General features: G+C 39.4%; 1 protein-coding gene across 8 annotated transcripts in view; it reads left to right on the top strand.

Moving 5' to 3' along the window:
- Positions 1–21,057, top strand: part of SLC9A9 (solute carrier family 9 member A9) — a 588,523-nt gene that overhangs the window by 47,068 nt on the left and 520,398 nt on the right. For all 8 annotated transcript variants that reach the window (XR_002520177.2, XR_002520179.2, XM_009201572.4 and 5 more), the window contains exons 3-4: positions 5,491–5,568; positions 7,306–7,382. Coding sequence is in view for 6 of the 8 variants with exons in the window: in XM_009201572.4 (XP_009199836.2) it covers positions 5,491–5,568; positions 7,306–7,382 (155 nt within the window). In the remaining 2 variants the exon portion in view is untranslated. The remainder of the gene's footprint in view (positions 1–5,490; positions 5,569–7,305; positions 7,383–21,057) is intronic.

Below are 21,057 nucleotides of genomic sequence, written 5' to 3' on the forward strand. Positions count from 1 at the left end.
TCCTGGACAGGGGCAAATCCCCAAGCTTGATGTGTAGGGAAGGGAGGGGCCCTGAACAATCCCTGAGGGGTAATAGATGGAACACTGAGAAGTGATTTCCTTGAGGATAGATTTCCATGATGGAAAGGAAATGAGAGGCTCTAAGAGGTGGGCTAGCAGCTTGTAACCTACATGGAAGAGGTTATGAAGTGACGACAGAATAGAATGGGCCTGTGAGGCTGGAAGGAGATACTTTCCTTGGTCTAAGAACCATTTGCCTTGTGTGGGAAGAGACTGATAGGTGGAAGTTTCAGTGGGGATGTAGGTGGGAATGATTGATGAGAAGGAGAAAAACTGGCTGTGAGGGACAGAAGTTGGAATGCTAGCTGCATCTTTAGCAACCTTATCAGCATAAGTGTTGCCTAGAGCAATGGGATCTGATGCCTTTTTGATGGTCCTTGCAGTGAATGACTCCAGCTTCCTTTGGAAGTAAAGCAGCCTCGAGAAGAGTTTTTATTAAAAAGGCATTAATGATGGAGGACGCTTGTGTAGTGAGGAAACCTCTTTCAACATATATAACAACATGGTGGTGCAGGATATGGAAGGCATATTTAGAGTCAGTATAAATATTGATGCATAGTCCCTTTGCAAGAGTGAGGGCCCAAGTTAAGGCAACGAGTTCAGCTTGCTGAGAGTTAGTGGTGCGGGGCAGAGCGGTAGCCTCAGTGATAGATGTGGAAGATACTATAGCATAGCCTGCCTTTGCTGGCGAGTGGCGATGATGCCTGGTGGAGCTGCATCAATAAGTCGAATGTGATCAGGGTGAGGAACAAGAAAGAAGGAAATATGGAGAAATGGGGTGAATGTCAGGTGGATCAGACAGATACAGTTATGGGGGTCAGGCATGGTATCTAGAATAATGTGGGAGGCCGGATTGAAGTCCGGGCCAGGAACAATGGTAATTGTGGGAGACTCAACAAAGAGTGAGTATAGCTGAAGGACCCAGTGAGCAGAAAGTGTATGTGTCAGGTGTGAGGAAGAAAATAGATTTTGGAAGTTATGAGAGCTGTAGAGAGTGAGTTGAGCATAGTTTGTGATTTTTGAGGGCCTCTAAAAATATTAGGGCGGTGGCAGCCGCTGCACGGAGACATAATGGCCAACCTAAAACAGGAAGGTCAAATTGTTTGGACAAAAAGGCTTCAGGGTGCAGTCCCAGTCGTTGTGTAAGAATTCTGGCTGCACAGTCCTGCACTTTGGCTGTGTGTAATGAAAAGGGTTGGGATGAGTTAGGGAGAGCTAGTGTGGGAGCAGTCTCTAAAACTGTCTTCAAGGAATGGAAAAAGGAGTGGGAAAAGGATTTAGGATCCATGGGGTCAGCTAGGTTTCCTTTTGTGAGTTTATATAATGGTTTTGTTAGGATGGCAAAACCAGGTATTGAAAGGCAAAAGTATCCAACCATGCCTAAGAAGGAAAGGAGTCATTGTTTTGTAGGGATTGGGGTTTGAGAGATCAGTCAGACACGATCGGCAGTGAGAACACGTGTTTTTATGAAGAAGTACGCCAAGGTAGGTAACAGATGGAGAAGAAATTTGAGCTTTGGGGGGGATACCTGATATCCTTTGGAGAACAAATGTTGAAGGAGCAGGAGGGTGTCTCACTGGGAAGATTCAAAGGAGGGGCTACAAAGTAGAAGGTCATCAATATATTGAATAAGGTGAGAAGCAGAGGGGTGGAAAGAAAGTAAATCATGAGAAAGAGCTTGGCTGAAGTAATGAGGGCTGTCCTTCAAGCCTTGCGGCAGCACAGCCCAGGTAAGCTGCTGGAACTGATGAGTGTCAGGGTCAGTCCAGGTAAAAGCAAAGAGAGGCTGGGACGAGGGGTGCAGGAGAATAGTGAAAAAAGCATCTTTAAGATCAAGAGTGGAATAGTGAGTTGTGGAGGAAGGTATTGAGGACAAAAGAGTATATGGGTTTGTCACCACAGGTAGATAAGTAAAATAATTTGGTTGATAAGGTGCAGATCCTGAACTAACTTGTAAGACTTGTCCACTTTTTGGACAGGTAAAATGGGGAAATCGTAAGGAGACTTTATAGGCTTTAAAAGGCCATGCTATAACAGGCCAGTGATAACAGGCTTTACTGCTTTTAAAGCATGCTGTGGGATGGGATATTGGTGTTGAGCAGGGTAAGGGTGATTAGGCTTCAATGGGATGATAAGGGGTGCATAATTGATCACCAAGGAGGGAGTAGAAGTGTTCCATACCTGTGGATTAAGGTGAGGAGATACAAGCAGAGGATGCAAAGGAGGCTTTGAACTGGGAAAAAAGCAGCAATGAGGTGTGGCTGTAGCCCAGGAATAGTCAGGGAAGCAGATAATTTAGTTAAGATGTCTCAACCTAATAAGGGAGCTGGGCAGGTGGGGATAACTAAAAAGGAGTGCTTAAAAGAGTATTGTCTAAGTTGGCACCAGAGTTGGGGAGTTTTAAGAAATTTAGAAGCCTGGCCGTCAATACCCACAAGTTACAAAGGCAAAGGAAACAGGCCCTTGAAAAGAAGGTAATGTGGAGTGGGTAGCCTCTGTATTGATTAAGAAGGGGACAAACTTACCCTCCACTGTGAGAGTTACCCAAAGCTCGGCATCCATGATGGTCTAGGGGGCTTCCGAGGTGATTGGGTAGCGTCAATCTTCAGCCGCTGAGCCAAGAAGATCTGGGAAGAAGTCAGCCAGAGAGTCTTGGGCCAGAGTTCTAGGGGCTCTGGGAGTGGATGCCAGGTGAGTTGAACAGTCCGATTTCCAGTGGGGTCCCACACAGATGGGACACAGCTTAGGAGGAATCCCGGGCTGCCGGCATTACTTGGCCCAGTAGCCAGATTTCTGGCACTTGTAGCAAGCTCCTAGGGGAGGAGGTTCTGGAGGAACCTCTGGCAGCTGCGGTTAAGGCATTTGGAGTTCTTGTGTGCTGCAGATGTGGCTGGGGTTTGTCTCACAGTGGAGGTAAGGAATTGCAAACTCAGAAATACATTGCTACTTGGCTGCCTTTACTCTACTAGTGTACACCTTGAAGGCGAGGTTAATTAAGTCCTATTGCGGGGTTCCAGGGCCGGAATTTAATTTTTGGAGCTTTATTTAATGTTGGTAGAGGACTGGGTAATAAAAATACATATTGAGAATAAGACGGCCTTCTGGCCCCTGTAGGCCTAGGGCAGTAAAGTGTCTAAGGGTTGTTGCCAAACAGGCCATGGACTGGGCTGAGTTTTTGTATTTGATGAAAAAGAGTCTAAATGCTAACTGATTTGGGAGAGGTCAGATAAAGAAAAAGGAGCATTAACCTTGACTATGCCTTTAACTCCAGTCACCTTTTTAAGAGGAAATTGCTGGGCAGGTGGGAGAGGGCTAGTGGCAAAACGAAACTGTAAGCCGGAGCAGGTGTGAGGAGGGGAGGTGATAAAAGGATTATAGGGTGGAGAAGTGGAGGCTGAGGAAGAATTGGGACCTGGCTCCGCCTGGTGAGGAGCAGCCTGGGGAGGAGGGGAGAGGTCAGATGGGTCTGTAGAAAAGGAATGTTGGAAAGACACAGCAACACTTGGGGTTGGGACTGAGGGGACAGGCAGGAGGGAAAGGAGCAAGATTTGGGATGAGTTACGTTGGGAACAGAGACTAGGGAGGGACCGATATGTAAAAGAATGCCTGGACGTCAGGCACCACAGACTGTTTGCCCATTTTACGACAAGAATTGTCTAGATCTTGTAGGATGGAAAAATTGAAAGTGCCATTTTCTGGCTGCTTGGAACCACTGTCAAGTTTGTATTGGGGTCAAGCGGTGTTGCAGAAGAAAATAAGATGCTTAGATTTTAGATGAGGCAAGAGTTGAAAAGGTTTTAAGTTCTTGAGAACACAGGCTAAGGGAGAAGAAGGAGGAATGGAGGGTGGAGGGTTTCCTATAGTGAAAGAGGCAAGTTTAAAGAGAAGGGTAGAGACACGGAGAAGGGGGTGGGGATCAGCACTGGGCTGCTATGTGTGTGAGCAGCCAAAGCAGGTGTCCCCGCAATTGACTTGCCACCAAGGGAGTGTGGGTGAATGACCAAGGCAGGCATCCCTGCAGTGATTGGACATCAATGGAATGTGGGTGAATAATCAAGCAGGCATCCCCACAGTGATTAAACCCCAAGGGAAGACTGTCTTCCCAAGTCCGTGACCAGCACCAGAGTTTTGGGTCCATGCATAAAATGTGTCTCCTTTGTCTCTACCAGAAAAGGAAAGGAACTGAAATTAAGAGAAGGGAGAGATTGAAGTGTGGCGCCAAGATTGAAAGGAGAAAGAGGTTGAGGGATAGTGAGAGATGTTGGAGAAGAGAGTAAAGAAAGGCTGTGTACCCCATTTAAAATTGGTGAGATGTTCCTTGGGCTGGTTAGTCTGAGGACCAGAGGCCGCAGGTGGACCTTTTTCATAGAGCAAAGAGCAGGAGGACAGGGGATTGATCTCCCAAGGGAGGTCCCCCAATCTGAGTCACAGCACCAAATTTCACATGCGTCCTTGTGAAGAGACCACCAAACAGGCTTTGTGTGCTCAATGAAGCTTTTTAATCACCTGGGTGCAGGCGGGCTGAGTCCGAAAAGAGAGTCAGCAAAGGGAGATAGGGATGGGGCCGTTTTATAGGATTTGGGTAGGTAGTGGAAAATTACAGTCAAAGTTGTTCTCTGGTGGTTAGGGGCGGGGGACACAAGGTGCTCAGTCAGGGAGCTTTTGAGCCAGGATGAGCAAGGATAAGGAATTTCACAAGGTAATGTCATCAGTTAAGGCAGGAACAGACCATTTTCACTTCTTTTGTGATTCTTCACTTGCTTCAGGTCATCTGGACATACAGGTGCAGATCACAGGGGATATGATGGCTTAACTTGCGCTCAGAGGCCTGACAATTTCACTGTACTTCATACCAAGTCATACTTGCTTTATGGCCAAGTTTATTTTAACATTTAAGTAAAACTCAATAAACAAATACTAGAAAAATCCATCTTCAAGTTCAAGTGTGTTCTTCCATGGACTGGAAAATGTTTTAAATTTTGGAATGGGACAAAATAGGGAAAGCGAAGACCCAATTTCCAAAAATGTTTTATTTGGGGAAAACTTTAAATAAATCCTTATCAGAAGCCTGCACATATATATGTACACACACACATATATATATGTATATGTGTGTGTGTACATATATATAAATGAAAATGGATAATCACAGTAAGACATTTTTCCCAAGATTTCACTGAGTTTTTGTTGTTGTTGTTGTTGTTAGCTATAGTGTGGAAGTATGTAGATTTTACATTTAGAAGCTACAGTTATACTATATTTATGAATTTCCAAATTTGCATTTTTTCCTACCTTCATCTCTGCCAAATTAATAGTTAATATGCCTCATACAGGCTTAGCAAAAGTAATTATAACTGTTTTTTGAAACATATTTTTTTAATGACCCAAAGGCGCATCATTCTAACTATCCTTTTTTTTCCTTTCTGGCAGATGACATTTGATCCAGAAATCTTCTTCAACGTTTTACTGCCACCAATTATATTTCATGCAGGATATAGTCTAAAGAAGGTAAATATATAGTGATCGTTTTCTTCTTTTATCATTAAGTAGAGAATTTTACCAGCACTAATGAGAAACTGTTATTTTTATGGGCTTCTCTTTTTGCTCAGAGTATCATTATCTTAGATTTGTGATGCAGATTCAAACCTGACATGCTTAGAATTCTAGACTTCTTCTAAACCTACTCTGTTGAATATAGGCCATTAGCCACATGTAACTATTTAGCTCTTGAAATGCAACTCATCTGAATCGAGATGTTCTTTAAGTGTAAAATACACACTGGATTTTAAAGACTTTGTATTTATTAAAAGAATGTAGATATTTCCATAATGTTTTATATTGATTTCATGTAGAAATGTTAGTATTTTGGATTGATTGGATTAAACAAAACATTATCAAAACATATTTCATCTTTTAAAAACATTTTAATGTAGCTACTAGAAAATTTAAAAATTTTTATATATGTGGTTTGCATTATATTTCTATTGGACAGCGTTATTCTGGATGATTGTAACCGAAGACTTTGGTTATTAATTAACATTGGGTTTATCCTTTCAAGTGAAAACGCAAGAATACTGTTGATGCTCATAGAGAGGAAAGTCCAGTTTTGCAGTTTCTATGCACTTGTCTAACAATACTTGGGCACAGCCTGACTATGCACATTTTGTACATTAGTAATTCTCATAATAGTTTAAGTACTGGCATCCCCTGAGCCACAGAGCAAGGCCCCAGCCTACATGGTTTTTGAGAGGCAGAGGTGATGTGACTGCTCTTCTGCTGCTCAGTTCCCACTCTAGGAGATTCCTGGGGCTTTCCTCCCCTTGACCAGTCATTTTCAGCAACCAGGCAGCTTGTTCACTACAGACCTGATTTTCTTGTGTGTACTCCAGGCTCCCTCTTGCTCTCAGTCTGGCTCCTCAGATCCCACTCAAAAACTTGGAATGGAGTTTTCCCTAAGCAAGCAGTTGAAAAAATGTAGAAGGCTGGATTTGTTCAGGTCACCCTTCCTCATTGCCAGTCCCAATACTAAGCATCATTTTGTGGCTCACTCGTTAAAATAAAGTGAATTGCTGTAAGTTGGGGGATTTGTTTTGTTTTGTTTTGTTTTGGAGACACGGTCTCCCTCTTTTGCCCAGGCACAATTATGGCTCAAAGCAGCTTCGACCTTCTGTACTCAAATGATCTTCCTTCCTTCAGCCTCCCAAATTGCTGTAATTACAGGCATGAGCAGGCTGTTGTAGATTTTTAAAGTTTATTTTCATCACATTTAGAAGACATAAGAGAAGTCAGAGATCCAGTAAAATCAAAAGGCAACTTAAAACTCTTAGAATAGTTTTGTTTGTTTGTTTGTTTTAATGCTAAAGAAGTTGCATTTACAACGAAACTTCATGAAAACTGTGTCTTCCATTATTGCCCCGATTCTGGCATAGACATTGCCCAGTTCCTTCCTTCCCTGTCAGGTCCAGCCAGTTCTGGGAATTGCCTCTCTCATCCCTACCTACTCATCTTCCAGTGGTTTTTTTATTATTATTTTTTGTTTGTTTGTTTCTTGCCTTTTCCCCCCAGTCCTTTGCAATGAAAATCAGTTAAGTCCCTATTAGCACAATAAGGCCAGGAATGAGGCTCCAAAACCAAAATTTGCCTAAAGAGTGAGGGATCTGTGAACTGCATACATTTATTTTTATTTTCTATTGTACTAAGAAAAAATTCTGATGTACTCTATTAAGTGTTTTTTTTTCTCCCCAGAGACACTTTTTTCAAAACTTAGGATCTATTTTAACATATGCCTTCTTGGGAACTGCCATCTCCTGCATCGTCATAGGGTAAGTGACATTCGGAGCTCAAGTTGCAGGTGGCTGTGGGGTCTGTGATCTTTGTGAGGGATCTAACACTTCTGGGATTCTTGCTGGCTGGGAAAATTGTCTTTTTTTTCTTAGTATGTCACATATTTGTACATTTTTTTCTGGATTAATTCCGAGGCTTCTGACAAACACAAGACTTCAAAGCAAACTAGAGGATTGCTGGATTTTCTCTGTGAATTCTGGACTTCTGACTTAGGGAATGTGGATCACTTGCCTTGAGTTATGTGAAGTGCATTGCATTCTTCTTTTAGTTTGAATAATGCTGATATGTTCACTGCATTCTTTTTTGTTTTCTATTGAGGGACCTTACCTGTATTTGGCAGGATTGCACTAACTATATGCCAAGGGTTTTCTTTCTAAAAGAGAGTTTACAAGACAGCAGTCTGAAACAGATGTGTGCAAATATCAACAGAGTTGCTTAATACTGGGATAGCTTTTCAGTTAACACCCTGTAGAATGCAGACTCTTTTTCATTATATTCTCTTGATTATGCTACTGAGCCCTAAGTCACACTTTATACACTCTGGCTTGCAGCTCATCATAAAGCAAAATGTGGTCCCAAATGGTGAAGGCAATCCAGCCTCTGATAATCCCATCCAATACATTAAAGCTCCACTGCAGAAAAAAAAAATGTCCAGATACTATGACTGTGATGATGCAGATGTCTTCAATTTTCTGATACAGTCAACTCTACTCTTGATTTTTACTGTCTACAGCTGTTATAACCCAACACAAGAAACTGATGCTAAAAATACTATTACACGGTTCATGCCTCCACCCCTTCTCTTATGGAGTTTCTAGTGTGTGTCAGTTGAAGACCAACCAGGTGTCAGGCGGTGTCTTTACTTGTGCCTGTAAGCAGAGGGATTTTGTGTTGAATGCACTGCTAAATTTCTGTTGAGTGGAGACTAGAACAAGTCAGGCTATGTTATATAAAAATATTCACAATGGTTTAAGACAGTGAGAAAATTAAAGATTTTAGCACCTGAAAAGGGAGGTTTGCAAGTGTATAGATTAGGGAGCCCCATTAAGTCTGGACACAAGTGGTCTTTAACCTGTGAGTGACCTGAGAGACACAGGGTACTTGACCCTTCTTAAAGCATGTTCTAGGAGGGCTTTTCTGTTCTGTGAGTATGCAATAGCTAAATATTCACATTTCTAAACTTTGCAGGGGCCTAAGAGATCTATGTAACTACAGCCTCTCATTCTGAAGATGAGACATCTTCAATAGTTAAATAATTGGCTCAGTCTTACCATTTCTGAGAATCAGGGCGATGGTCAAGACAGAACTCAGAACTTCTGCGTGTGATCCAGCAGGTCTTCACTGTCTCTTCCTTTAGCAATTTCTCTTGAATTCCTATACATCCCTATGCATTGTTTCTACACATTGAGAGAGGGTTCTGAGACATGTGGACTCACAACAAATGTTCCTTGGTTAATAGTAAAGATATATTTTAGTGGTTCTATAATATGGAGTCTTGAAATTTATAATGTATCCAAATTCTAAACTCTTGGACAATGCTGCCAAATTGTAGAATAGTAAGTTTTTATTGTTACCTCATTTCTTTGGTACAACTGGTTTTAAGTATATTTAAGTGCATTTATTTATATTTATATTATATGCTTTCACTATCATGAAAAATCTAAATTCTTTCTTAGATCTTTCAATATCCTTTTTTTAAGAAATCACCAATATATACTCTGTGTGTGTGTGTGTGTGTGTGTGTGTGTGTGTGTGGTATATAACTGCCTTTATCTAAAACATTTCAATTTAAGAGATCAAGTGATTTTCATTTACTGGGGTTGAGAACCTATTTTGATTTATTTTAAGACAAGATTTTAAATTGTTGGTTGTCCAACAACTTATAATGGAAAGTCATTTGAATAAAAGAGTAGTCCTAAGAAAAATTTTAGAACGGTGTTCTTAGTTTGAACTGGGTAAAATTTGTAGTTACTTTCTTATTGTGGGTCATTAAAGTATAGAAGGGAAAGATAGCTTAAACATTTTAGAACTTCGTCTAGTGAAGTAAGGGAAATCATTGAAATGTTTTAGCTTGAAGATGAAAAGTCAGATTCCTACTTAAGAAGGTCATTTTGGTAGCTGTGTGAAGGAGAAATTTTAAAGTGTACCATTTAAGAGGTAATTTACATGGGCCAGGTTGGAAATGATAAGGGCCTGGACTCAGTTAGTGGCAGAAAAGGTAAATGTGGAGTCATTAGCTTGGTGAAATCTTGGAAGAATATGGCATCACCCAGGGCAAGTACGTGAAGCGAGAAGGAAAGAGATCTAGGGAACACCAGTATTTTGAAGAAAGAGAAGAGACACTCACAAGACACCAAGGAGTATTGGACTTGAAAGAAAACCAACAGGGCATGTGTTCTGGAAGTCAAAGGAAGAGGAAAAGGGAGGGTCCACAGAACCTAACACAGGAGAGGTCAAATGGGATAGGAATTGTGGTACCACTGGATTTGACCCCTAGGAGGTAATGGGTGACTTTACACTTGTCTTATGGGCAAAAATGAGGGAAGAGTATTGGCAAGTCCAGTTGTTTTGGGATCCATATAATCAGAAACAAGAATTTACTTTTATGCTGCCAGTCTTGATCTATAATTTCAGAACTTCTGAAGAAAAAGGCACATGCTTAAATTCAGATCAAACTGACACTTTCACAACTTGGTAACTTCCATTATATGAGATGCAATCAAACTGTAGAAAATGACTGGCTATATTTTCCTTATAAATAAATGGTGATAAGAACAACAACAGTTTATGGAGTGCTTGATATGTATCATGCCCTTTTAAAAAGTACTTTATATGGATTACCCATTTAATCCTCAAAATAATCCTATTAAGTAAGTAGATACTATTTATTAACCTCATTTAACAGATGAAACAGCTGAGGTTAAAAAAGAGTAACACAGTGGTAAATAATAGAGCTGGGATTAGTAACTAAATGGTTTGGCTCCAGAGTCAAATTCTTAATGCTAAAACCTGCTTTACTTCTGTTTGTTGAATATTAGCACCAAAAAAATGAAATTGTATAAATTAATCAATATTCATTCATCAACATACCACATTTCTTCATTATCCCAGTAGGAGTTCTCATAGACATGGGAGATTTTTATTTGGGAAGTCCATCCAAAAAGAATTCACATTTTTAAGGGATGGCCTGAGTTTATGCAGATATACTCAAACTTGCATGAAATGGGCAGGGGGAGGGATTCAGAAGTTAGATCAAACTCTTTGAGAATGATTTCATAGAGGAAGTGGATCCCGGGCAGACATTTAATGGAGAAGGATAAAGAAGTCAGATTTTCCATGCCATTAAGTGCATTAGTTCTGGTGGGTGCCGGGAACACTGTGCAAGGTTCCAGGATGGAGAGTAGGTTTCATATAGCAGTGCCAGAGATTGTGGGAATGAAAATGCTAGAGTCAGCTGACAAAAGGCCATGAAGTCCAGCATCCAAAATGTATGAGAATGTGAAGGCCATGGAGAGAGACTTGGAACATGAATAAAACTCAACTAGTGGGCTGTGATCTTCTGTAGCTAAGCAATATTGGTTTTAGCTGAACTCAGATACTTTACAGGAATGGAGATCACTGGGTTTATTTGCATGAATGAGGTCTTTAAGTTTTATTAATTTCATGTCATTTCAGAAATTAGATGTAAACCATTTTTCATATTGCATGGGAAAGTTTAACAATATTCTTTCTGGCAAAAAAGTCGAATAAACCTTTTTTTATTTCAATGATGGATTGCTCTGAAAGAATTCACCTACCTTTTCTAGTACCCTCTCCTACTTTATCACTTGAGAAGTAGAATCTTATATCCATCTCCTTCTAAAAAGAAAAGTCCATGTGTTTGAAATACTTTTGTATTCATGTCCTCCATCTTGGGGGACTATTATTTGATTTTTGACTCTATGTCTCCACCCTATACACCACGTCAATAGATCACAATGACAATCTAGCTGAAGCTCACTGTCAGCACATACATTTTGTTCTAAGAACTCATTAGTATCTATGAAATGCTTCTTTTTAAGAGCAACAAAATTTATATTCTCTTAGTTTCTCTGTTAATGAGGAATTAATACAAAATCCACAGTTTCAAAACTATTTGAAGAAAGGGACATTAATCTAAATGATCAGGAATGGAAAATTAATTTTAAGAATATCTCATTTAAAAAATTTCTTTCCATGTGCCAGACACTGACTTATGCTTTTTACATGTATTATCTCATTTTATCTCATACTACCCCATGAGGTAAATACTGTTATTATCATCATTTTACATATGAAGATGCTGCAGTTGAGACTTGTCCAAGATTATACAGTAAGTCGTAGTAAATTCAGAGCCAGTCTGACTCTAGAACACATGTTCTTAGAATCTCCTTGTCCTTCTCCTCCTTCTAAAATGACATTTCATGTGTCCTGCAGTATTTCATGAAATGGGCAGTATATATCAGTAATTATATCTGTCTGACAAACCAAGACCTCAATAATTTCAGATTCTTACCTTTATCATTATGGCTAGAAATTATGAAAAATCTAAATATTTCAGAATTGTCTGTGAATATAATTGCAAACAGGAAATCAAACCTGTCTTTTCTTACTGAAGGTGGTTGGAGGGATGGTATGAATCCATTTTACTTGCTTATTGTATTAGTCCATTCTCATGCTGCAGTGAAGAAATACCTGAGACTGGGTAATTTGTAAAGAAAAGAGGTTTAATTGACTCACAGTTCCACATGGCTGGGGAGGCCTCAGGAAACTTACAATCATGGCAGAAAGCACCTCTTCACAGGGGGGCAAGAGAGAGAATGAGAGAAAAGCAGGGAAGAGCCCCTTATAAAACCATTAGATCTCATGAAAACTCCCTCACTATCGTGAGAATAGCATGGAGTACCACCCCATGATCTAATCACCTCCCACAAGGTCCCTCCCCCAACATATGGGGATTATAATTCAGATTACTATTCAACATGAGATTTTGGGTAGGGACACAGCCAAACCATATCAGCTAGAATGCTGGACTCGGTAACTCAGGAAAACATGGATTTATAAATATTATGAGGTTGTTTATATTATTCATATACACATTCTTGAGAAGTATTGATTTCTTATTGGGCTTCTTGAATATACACACCATAGGACTGTACCTGGCACCTCTCCCAATCTGTCCATGAGGCATAGGAGTGAGGGGGCTGTGTGGATGCTCTCCCTCTGCCCTCTTGTGTGCCATTGTGCCTGCTCAACTGGGGACCTTGAGACCTAAGTGCCCTTGGAACAGGTTCTGGAACCTGTTCTTAACTAGGATAGATATGGTGAGTCTCAGTAGCCCGGAAATGCTGACTTCTAAACCTGGATGACAGGACACGTTTACTGGTCTAGAACCCAAACCTGAGGATGTGTCCTTCATAGATAGAGGCCAATCTGTACCTCAGTGCTTTCCTTAAGCTCTAACCCTGGAAAGAGAATGATTTAGAGCAGGGTTTCTAACCCAGGGAAGAGAGACCCTGAAATGGTACATAGAAGGATTTCAGGGAAGCAGAGAATTTTTCATGGGAGACAGTCTGCATTGATTCCACCATTTAATCAGATTCTCTAGGAAGCTACAATCCACAAAAGCACAGAACTAGTATGTTTTTCAAGAGCCTGGGCAAAGAGAAAGTCAGGACAGTGAGAATTTTACATATCTTCTTGTTTAGCTAGAACTAAAGACTTCTCTAGGATGCACTCAGGGTGGCCATAAAGTATGGATATAGGCATGCTATGATTTTGCCATGTACTGTGAGGTAATAACAATAAACTACTTATTATGTACCTATCTGTGTTTCCAGACTTGGTGGCCATCCTATAGTCCTATACCTAATAGTGGATGTGCTGAGTTTTAGGGTCAAGAAATAAATTTATTTTTTAAAATATGCCAAATTGTTTTCCAAAGTACTGGTATCAATTTTCCCTCTTAATTTTTGCCAATCTAGAAAGTATGAAATCACATTTTGTTATATCTTCTTTTGTATTTCCTTGATTGTTAATAAAGTTGTTTACATTTTTGCATGATACCTTTTCAAGCTTTTTGTCCATTTTTCTATTGAGTTGTTTTGTCATCTTTTCATTAATTTGCCAGAGTTCTTTATATGTTCTTCATAACAATCTACACTCATTTATTTTGCAAATATTTTTTCTTAGTTGGTCTCTTATACTTCATACATGTTTATACATGTATGAAGTATGCATCATCAGAGATGATGTCTTTTTTTTTTTTTTTTTTTTTGATGGAGTCTCACTCTGTCACCCAGGCTGGAGTGCAATGGTGTGATCTCGGCTCACTGCAACCTCCACCACCCAGGTTCAAGCAATTCTTCTGCCTCAGTTTCCCAAGTAGCTGGGACTTACAGGCATGCACCACCACACTCAGCTAATTTCGTACTTTTAGTGGACACAGGGTTTCACCATATTGGCCAGGCTAGTCTCGAACTCCTGACCTCAGGTGATCCACCCACCTCGGCCTCCCAAAGTTCTGGGATTACAGGCATGAGCCACCGCGCCTGGTCCATACATGATGTCTTTTAGTGAACAGAAGTTCTTGATTTTTAATGTAGTCAAATTTATAAATATTTTCCTGTGTGGTTGGAATTTTTGTATTTTGTTAATAAGTGCTCCCCTACCTCAAAATCAGAAAGATATTCTCTTCTAAAGTGTTTTAAAGTTGTGCCCTTTACAGTGAATTCATTTCCTGGAACTGATTTTTGTATACGACACAAAGTTAACATCCAATTAATTATTTTTCCTCCAATAGATAACTAATTACACTAATACCACTTATTGTGTAGCCGTGCCTTTTCTCAGGATCTACAACACCTTCTATAATATATTGTGATATCTGTTTCTAGACTTTTAATTTTATTTTATTGGTATGTAATCTATCCCTGCACCAATACCATACTTTCAATTATTTGAACTTCATAATAAGTCTGTATGTCTTATAGGATCAGACAGAGAGGATCTTCTTCTTCAGGAGTACCTTGTCTGTTATTACTGTAGTTCTTTGTTTCATTATGACATGGCTGGGCATTTAACAAATATATTCTTATATAATTCATTTATATTTGTATACCTTATAACTACTTATTTCTTTATATATTTACATTTATAAATATATTCTTATATAATTCATTTATATTTGTATACCTTATAACTCTATTTCTAAGTATTTTTCTTAGGGACCCACTTACATATGAGCACTAGGAGACATGTATAAGGATATTTGTAGCAACACTATTCACAATAGCAAAAACTGGGAAACACTCAGATTCTATTAACAGAATAGGTAGATAAATTGATGTAATATTACACAGTAGTGAAAAACAGTGAAATAAAGTTATCTATGATGACATGGATAAATTTTAAAGACAATGTAAAATAAACAAATCAAGTCCTGTAATATCACATATGATATGGTATCTTTTCAAAATGTTCACAGATGACCAAGATTAAACCATTCTGTGTAAGCATGCAAGCATGTATGGAGGTGTGAAGGTATATAGGCATGTATGTAGTAAGTAAGGGAATTAAAACAAAATTCAGTGGTATGATTATTTCCGGGGGAGAGGCAAAAGAATGGAATGAAAAGAAACAAATAAAGGGAAGTGATTGATAATGTTCTGGCTTGTGGGCTGGGGTGTGTTTCTAGGTATTCAAAATACTATTACAACTTATAACTGTATATCTTCTATATATTCTCTTGCATGTATCCATTATATTAAAAAGAAAATAAGAGAGACAACGAGTGAAAGGAGCTATTTAGTAGATTTATAAAACTCTGATTATGTTGCTTACTTCCCTTTCTGGGAAACTCTGATTCTTCTGTTGTTTTTGTCTGTGTGTTTTAATAAGAACAACTCGGGTTGGCAGGCAGCAGCAGAGAGGAAAAAGTGCCAAGAGTGATGTCGCCAGTATTCCTGGTCAGTTCTAATCAGCTGCAGAGTCGCTGTATTTTCATTCTCTTTTCCCAGCTGTCTTCATCTTCTTCTTGTTTCTCGCCTCTCCCTTCCCTTCTCTCTGAACCATGTCTTCTTCACTGCCCCTGGAGCCTATGTCTGGGCTGCTGCTCTCTGTGATTCCGTTTTCAGCCAGCTGCAAAACAGCGGAGCTTAGGGAGGCTGTGTTGACTTAGGCTGGAAGGCCCCATGCTTCCTCTGTGCATTCATTTACTCTCTGGATTCTGAATGGGCACAGTAATAGCTGCCACTGGTGTCAAAGGGAAAAATAAATATACTGCTGCCCCGACAGAGCCAAATAAGACAAAATAATCTCTAATCTGTCAAATACAACCCAAGCTGCATAGCAGTGTGGTTTCTCATATGCATATCACAGCATGTGTGGGCTGCATTTCTGGCAGCAGAGAGGAGAGTGAAGTTTTCGGAAAACGAAACAAAAGGTAGAATGGAGAGGACTGTGGAGATCATCAGAGATGTAGTTTAGAGGTGAAAGAGGTAAAGCCATCAGAGCTGTGTGAGCCCGTGCATCATTCACCAATCCAGCCGCCTATCACAACCTTGGAGATGTTGCAATAAGAATAACAGTACAGGAGAGAGAAAAAAATGAAGCAAGTCCCGAGGGAATAAAAAAAGGGGAACAAATACTAACTCCAAATTAGGAAGTGTTGAAAAATGATATGTAAGATTGTTGTGGTAAAAAAGAAAAATGCCTAATAACTTAAGAAAAATGTGTAAGAACAATTGAAGAAGACTCTATTCTGAAGGAGAATTTATCCGAGAAGTCTTATTATTAAACAACCTATCCTAAAGATTCCAAATATGAGATTCCTTTTAAATGAAATATTCAAGTCTTGGAATTACTCAGCTCACCTTTATTCTTCAGTACCCTCAGACATAGTCATTTTCTTTTCTTGATTTGACCAAAATCTGATGGACTTTGTTCCAACCAAGTTACCGTAAATGTGACTCTGCTTCTACACACACATGATCACATACATCAATTCCATTCAGATAAAAGGTAAAAACAAAATCAGGGGAGTACATCAGTTGTCTATTTCTATGTCACAAACTACCCCCAAAACTTAATGGGCTTAAGACGACAATTGTTTTATTAGCTCACAATTCTGTGGCTCAACAATTTAGGTTGGGCTCAGCTGGGCAGTTCTGTGGTTCTCATCTGAGGTCACCCATGTGACCACAGTCATCCAGTTCCTTGACTGGGATGGATGGTCTAAGATGGGCCCACTCACCTATCTGGTGATTGGTCCTGACTGTTGGCTGATTGTTCTGGGGGGCACAGGTGGGATTGTTCATCTTTAATTCATGTAGCTTCTCATTCCCCAGTGGCTTCTTCATACGGTGCTCACAAGTCAGCATTCCAAGAGAGTGGGGACAGAAATGCAAGGCCTCTTGAGGTCCAGTCTCAGAAGCCAGACAACATTGCTCTCACTACCTTGTATTGGTCAAGTTATTACAAGGGCAGTTGAGGTTCAATACATAGGGAAATAGGCTCCACCTCTTGCTGGGAAGTGTAATAATGTCACATTGCAAAAGGGTAGGCATACAGGGAGGGGAAGGATGATTGTAGCTGTCTTAATTCAGGCTGCTATAACAAACTACCATCGACTGGTGTCCTATAAACAATAGATATTTATTTCTCACAGCTCTGGAGTCTGGAAGCCTTAGATCAGGGTGCTGGTATGGTAAGGTTCTGGTGAGGGCCCTTTTCACAACTGCAGATGAACAACTTCTAGCGTATCTTCGCATGGTGGAAAGAAGATGAGAGAGTTCTCTGGCATCCTTTTTATAAGGGCACTAATCTCATTCACGAGGGCGTATAACCTAATTACTTCCCAAAGGCCCTACCTCCTAATAAAATCAGCTTGGGTGTTAGGATTTCAGTATAATAATTTTGGGGTGACACAAGCATTTATTCCATCACAGTTGCCATCTTTGCAAATAATCTACCATAAGAAGGGACTATCAAATATCTTCAGAGATATCAAGGTAAGAGATTGCATGATTCATGCCTGTAATCCCAGCACTTCGTGAGGCTGAGGCAGGTGGATCACTTGAGCCCAGGAGTTAGAGACCAGCCAGGGCAACATGGTAAAAACCCCCTTCTCTAAAAAAAAAAAAAAAAAAAAAAAAAAAAAAATTTAAAAAAAAAATTAAACATTTGTAAGAAAATAGGGCTTGGAACCTGATGTGAAACCTATGGCTACAAAAATGAAACATGCCAGAGTATCAAGTCAACCATAAAAGGGCTAACTCACTGGCCTCTTCCATTAGACATCCTGACATTCCAGAACGAGTATATAGTGAATTCCTCCCCTTTTGACTTAAGTGGTCTATTTAGCACTATTTTATAATGTTCTTTGTTTGAGTATAAAATTTGTGTGAGAAAACACATAAACCTAAAAGAAAGGGAGATAGAGAGCATGACTCACTTAAGTTTTTATGGTACCAAAGCAAAGGGTATTCACGGAAACTTGACCTCAGATCAGCTGGAATGGGGAACTACGGGAAAGTTGTATTTAAGTTGATCACTTCAGTTGATCTTTTTACCACCAGTGATGCAGAGAATGTGGAGGTGTGGCCATATTAGCTGTAATTGCAGCAACATCTCTGCTGAGGGAATCTCTTCCGTGGCTGCATTTTTCTTATCAACGGCAATTGTGTGAACTCTGGTTTGCATCTATGTGTGTCTGGCTGGTGCTGGTGCTTTGGGAAAGGATGGAGCTTTGGGGATGGTGAAAGCTTGATATTGGCATCTTATTTACTTTTCTTAAACAGTTGAAGAGAGGTAAGTTTAAGGAGCTATGCCATATGGCCTTTATTACACCTTTCCTGGGCCTTGCAGAGTAACTTAAAAATGAAAATTCATGAATCTTTCAGCAAACTATAAACTACAACATTACCCAAACTGTCAAACATAATCGTTTGCTCCTCTCTATTCTCTTTTCCTTTCCACCCCCAGTGGTAAATCTGATTCTGAATTTTATTACATTTTTTTGATGTGGTTTAGAGCTTTATGAAAATAGTGTTATATTCTGTGTTGCTAAGCCATTTTCATTTTTCCCCACTTACGATTTTTATAAGATTCATCCATGTTATAGTTTTAGCTGTAGTTTATCCACTTTAGGTTGATAATATACAAATATGTGAATATTCCCTACTTTACCTATTCTCCTATTGATCAAGTGATAAGTCAATAAGTACTGTGCCAGGGTAGGACTGCGAGACCACACTTAGGGTCTGGGGAAATGACTCCTCATCTGAGACCTTAAGTTTATTTCAAAAAGAGGGAACCAGGCAAAGATACGGGAGAAGGTATCCAGGCAGAGGGAAGGCATGTGGGAGGGCAGCAGCAAGGTAGAGCCTCAGTGTTGCCTGTTGTTCAAGGAGGCCAGAGTATGGGTAGGAGGGAGTAAGAGATAAAGATGGAGTGGAGGGCGGTGACAGCTCCGTACTTAAGACCTGTGTTCTACAGTTTCGACTTTCAAAAGCTCGTATCTTCTGTTTAACATCCTATAGCCTGCATCCTACTCTGTAGGTTGTAGGATGCTAAACGGGGGATACATACTTTTAACAGTTGTTCTGACTAGACAATGAAAATTGATATGAGGTAGCCAAGGCAGGAAGCAATATAACAATTAGGAGGTTATGAAAGTTTGAACCTGGATGCTACTTGGTTGGATCTGAGAGCTGTTTGAATGATGGAACTGACAGAATGTGGCTTTGGGTCAGATTTAGAGCAATTAAAGCCATCATGGGCAACTATCAAATTTCTGGCTTCAGCCATAAGTTCATTCTGGCTTTGATTGTCAAATATATCACAATTTGGGCCTCACGTACTATTTCTTTCCATACTTTTGTATGTTCCCTACTAGGTTTAGCCTCTTAGTTATCATTTCTTTGCTTTTAATCAATAACTTTTAATTGTCAAATGAATCGATGAATTCATAAAAAGATTTATAAAATGCATATCCTTTCACTGACAGATAGTAGAAATAACAAAAGTGACAACAAGAGCTAGCTCTTTAGGTGCATTTTTTTTGGTGTGCTTGGCCTTAAACTGACCATTCGGCATTCATTATCTCACTTAATCTTCACAATAAACAGTAGAGATAGGTAATTCTTATTGTGCCCTTTTTGTAAGTGAGAAAGCTGAGGCTCAAATTGCTTAGGCAACTTTTCCAAAGTGTGACTGACTCCAGAGCTTGTAAGCTAAACTTACTCTTGCAATTTAAATTGCGCCCTCGGACCAACAGCATCAGTGGCACCAGGAGCCTGTTAGAAATGCAGTTTCAAGCCTCACCCCAGAGCTCCTGAATCTTTATCTGCATATTAACAAGAGCCTTAGGTAATTCCTAGGCACGCTAAAATTTGCTATCCTGCACTCCCAACCTGGTAGAGAGATTTAATACCTTACTTAGGATTTAGTACAGACAGACTATAGGAATGAAGATAATTTTAACCAGCATTTAATCCATATTATCCAGGCATCAATGAAACTAAACCAAATCAATTAATTGTATAATTCATATCCACAAGATTTATATGGCTGTGTCTGTGTACATATCTGGGTCAAATGTTGTATGTGAATCATATAGAAGATAATTGGTAGAATACTGTTAGGCACTTAGAACCATCACAGTGAGAAATGTCCAGTGTTCTGGTCTAAGGATTTTAGCGCTTCCAGTATGGTGGGTGTTCAGCCTGATTTAGCAATTATACTCTAATGTCATTAAAATGAAATGGCCCCAATAAAAAGGAATAGAAGTCAATCTTAACTACAGCTCTGCGATGCTTTATTGCTCTATTTCACCCATACTTACTAATTCCCACTGCATGAGAGGTAGCTGTAAAGAAAGTTTCCAAAAGGCAAGCTACATTATCAACAGAATCATGAACATGAATGATGACATCATTGCCTTAGCATTGATGAATAATTGTAATCTTGAAGGTCATTGCTGCTAGATTATATAGGTTCCTACAATCTTTATTTTCATCTAATTCTTGACTATTTGCCCTGGGGTTGCATGTGTTTCCTCTAAAAATGTAAGCATGATTTCAACACCTATATGAATTTGTTCTCATTTTACTGGATTTTTCTTGGAACCTCTGTTACAGTGGTTTGTGAAGTAGCTTACTCAATCTTTTATTCAGCTTGTCATGGATACTATATTACCTCCTCAAATAAGTTCTGCAACGTATGAGAAATAGTGACTACAATGATAACAATTGCCTGCATTTATTGAGCATTTACTTTGTGCCAGCCACTACTGTGCCCTTTATATGTGTTGAATTCATTTACTCCCCTAACTCCTCATTTAAAGATTTTTCTCATCAAGAGAATAGGTATTTATTTCTATAATAAAAATTTCCCCAATTTTCTTTTATTGAAACAATTTCCCAGTTTTTCGTTAGAATATTAAAGAGGTTAGCAAGGTATTTTATAGGTATTTTTATTACTAGAATAGACTCTTACAGAATATTTTGTAAATTTACATTAAAAACTTAGCATTCTTAAGCAAGAGTGTCCACATAGAATGTACAATGCAAATAGTAAACCCTAATGTAAACTATGGCCTTTAATTAGTAATAATGTACCAATATTGGCTTATAA

Source organism: Papio anubis, chromosome 2 (genome assembly GCF_008728515.1).
Source record: "Papio anubis isolate 15944 chromosome 2, Panubis1.0, whole genome shotgun sequence".
In the NCBI taxonomy this organism is placed as follows: domain Eukaryota; kingdom Metazoa; phylum Chordata; class Mammalia; order Primates; family Cercopithecidae; genus Papio; species Papio anubis.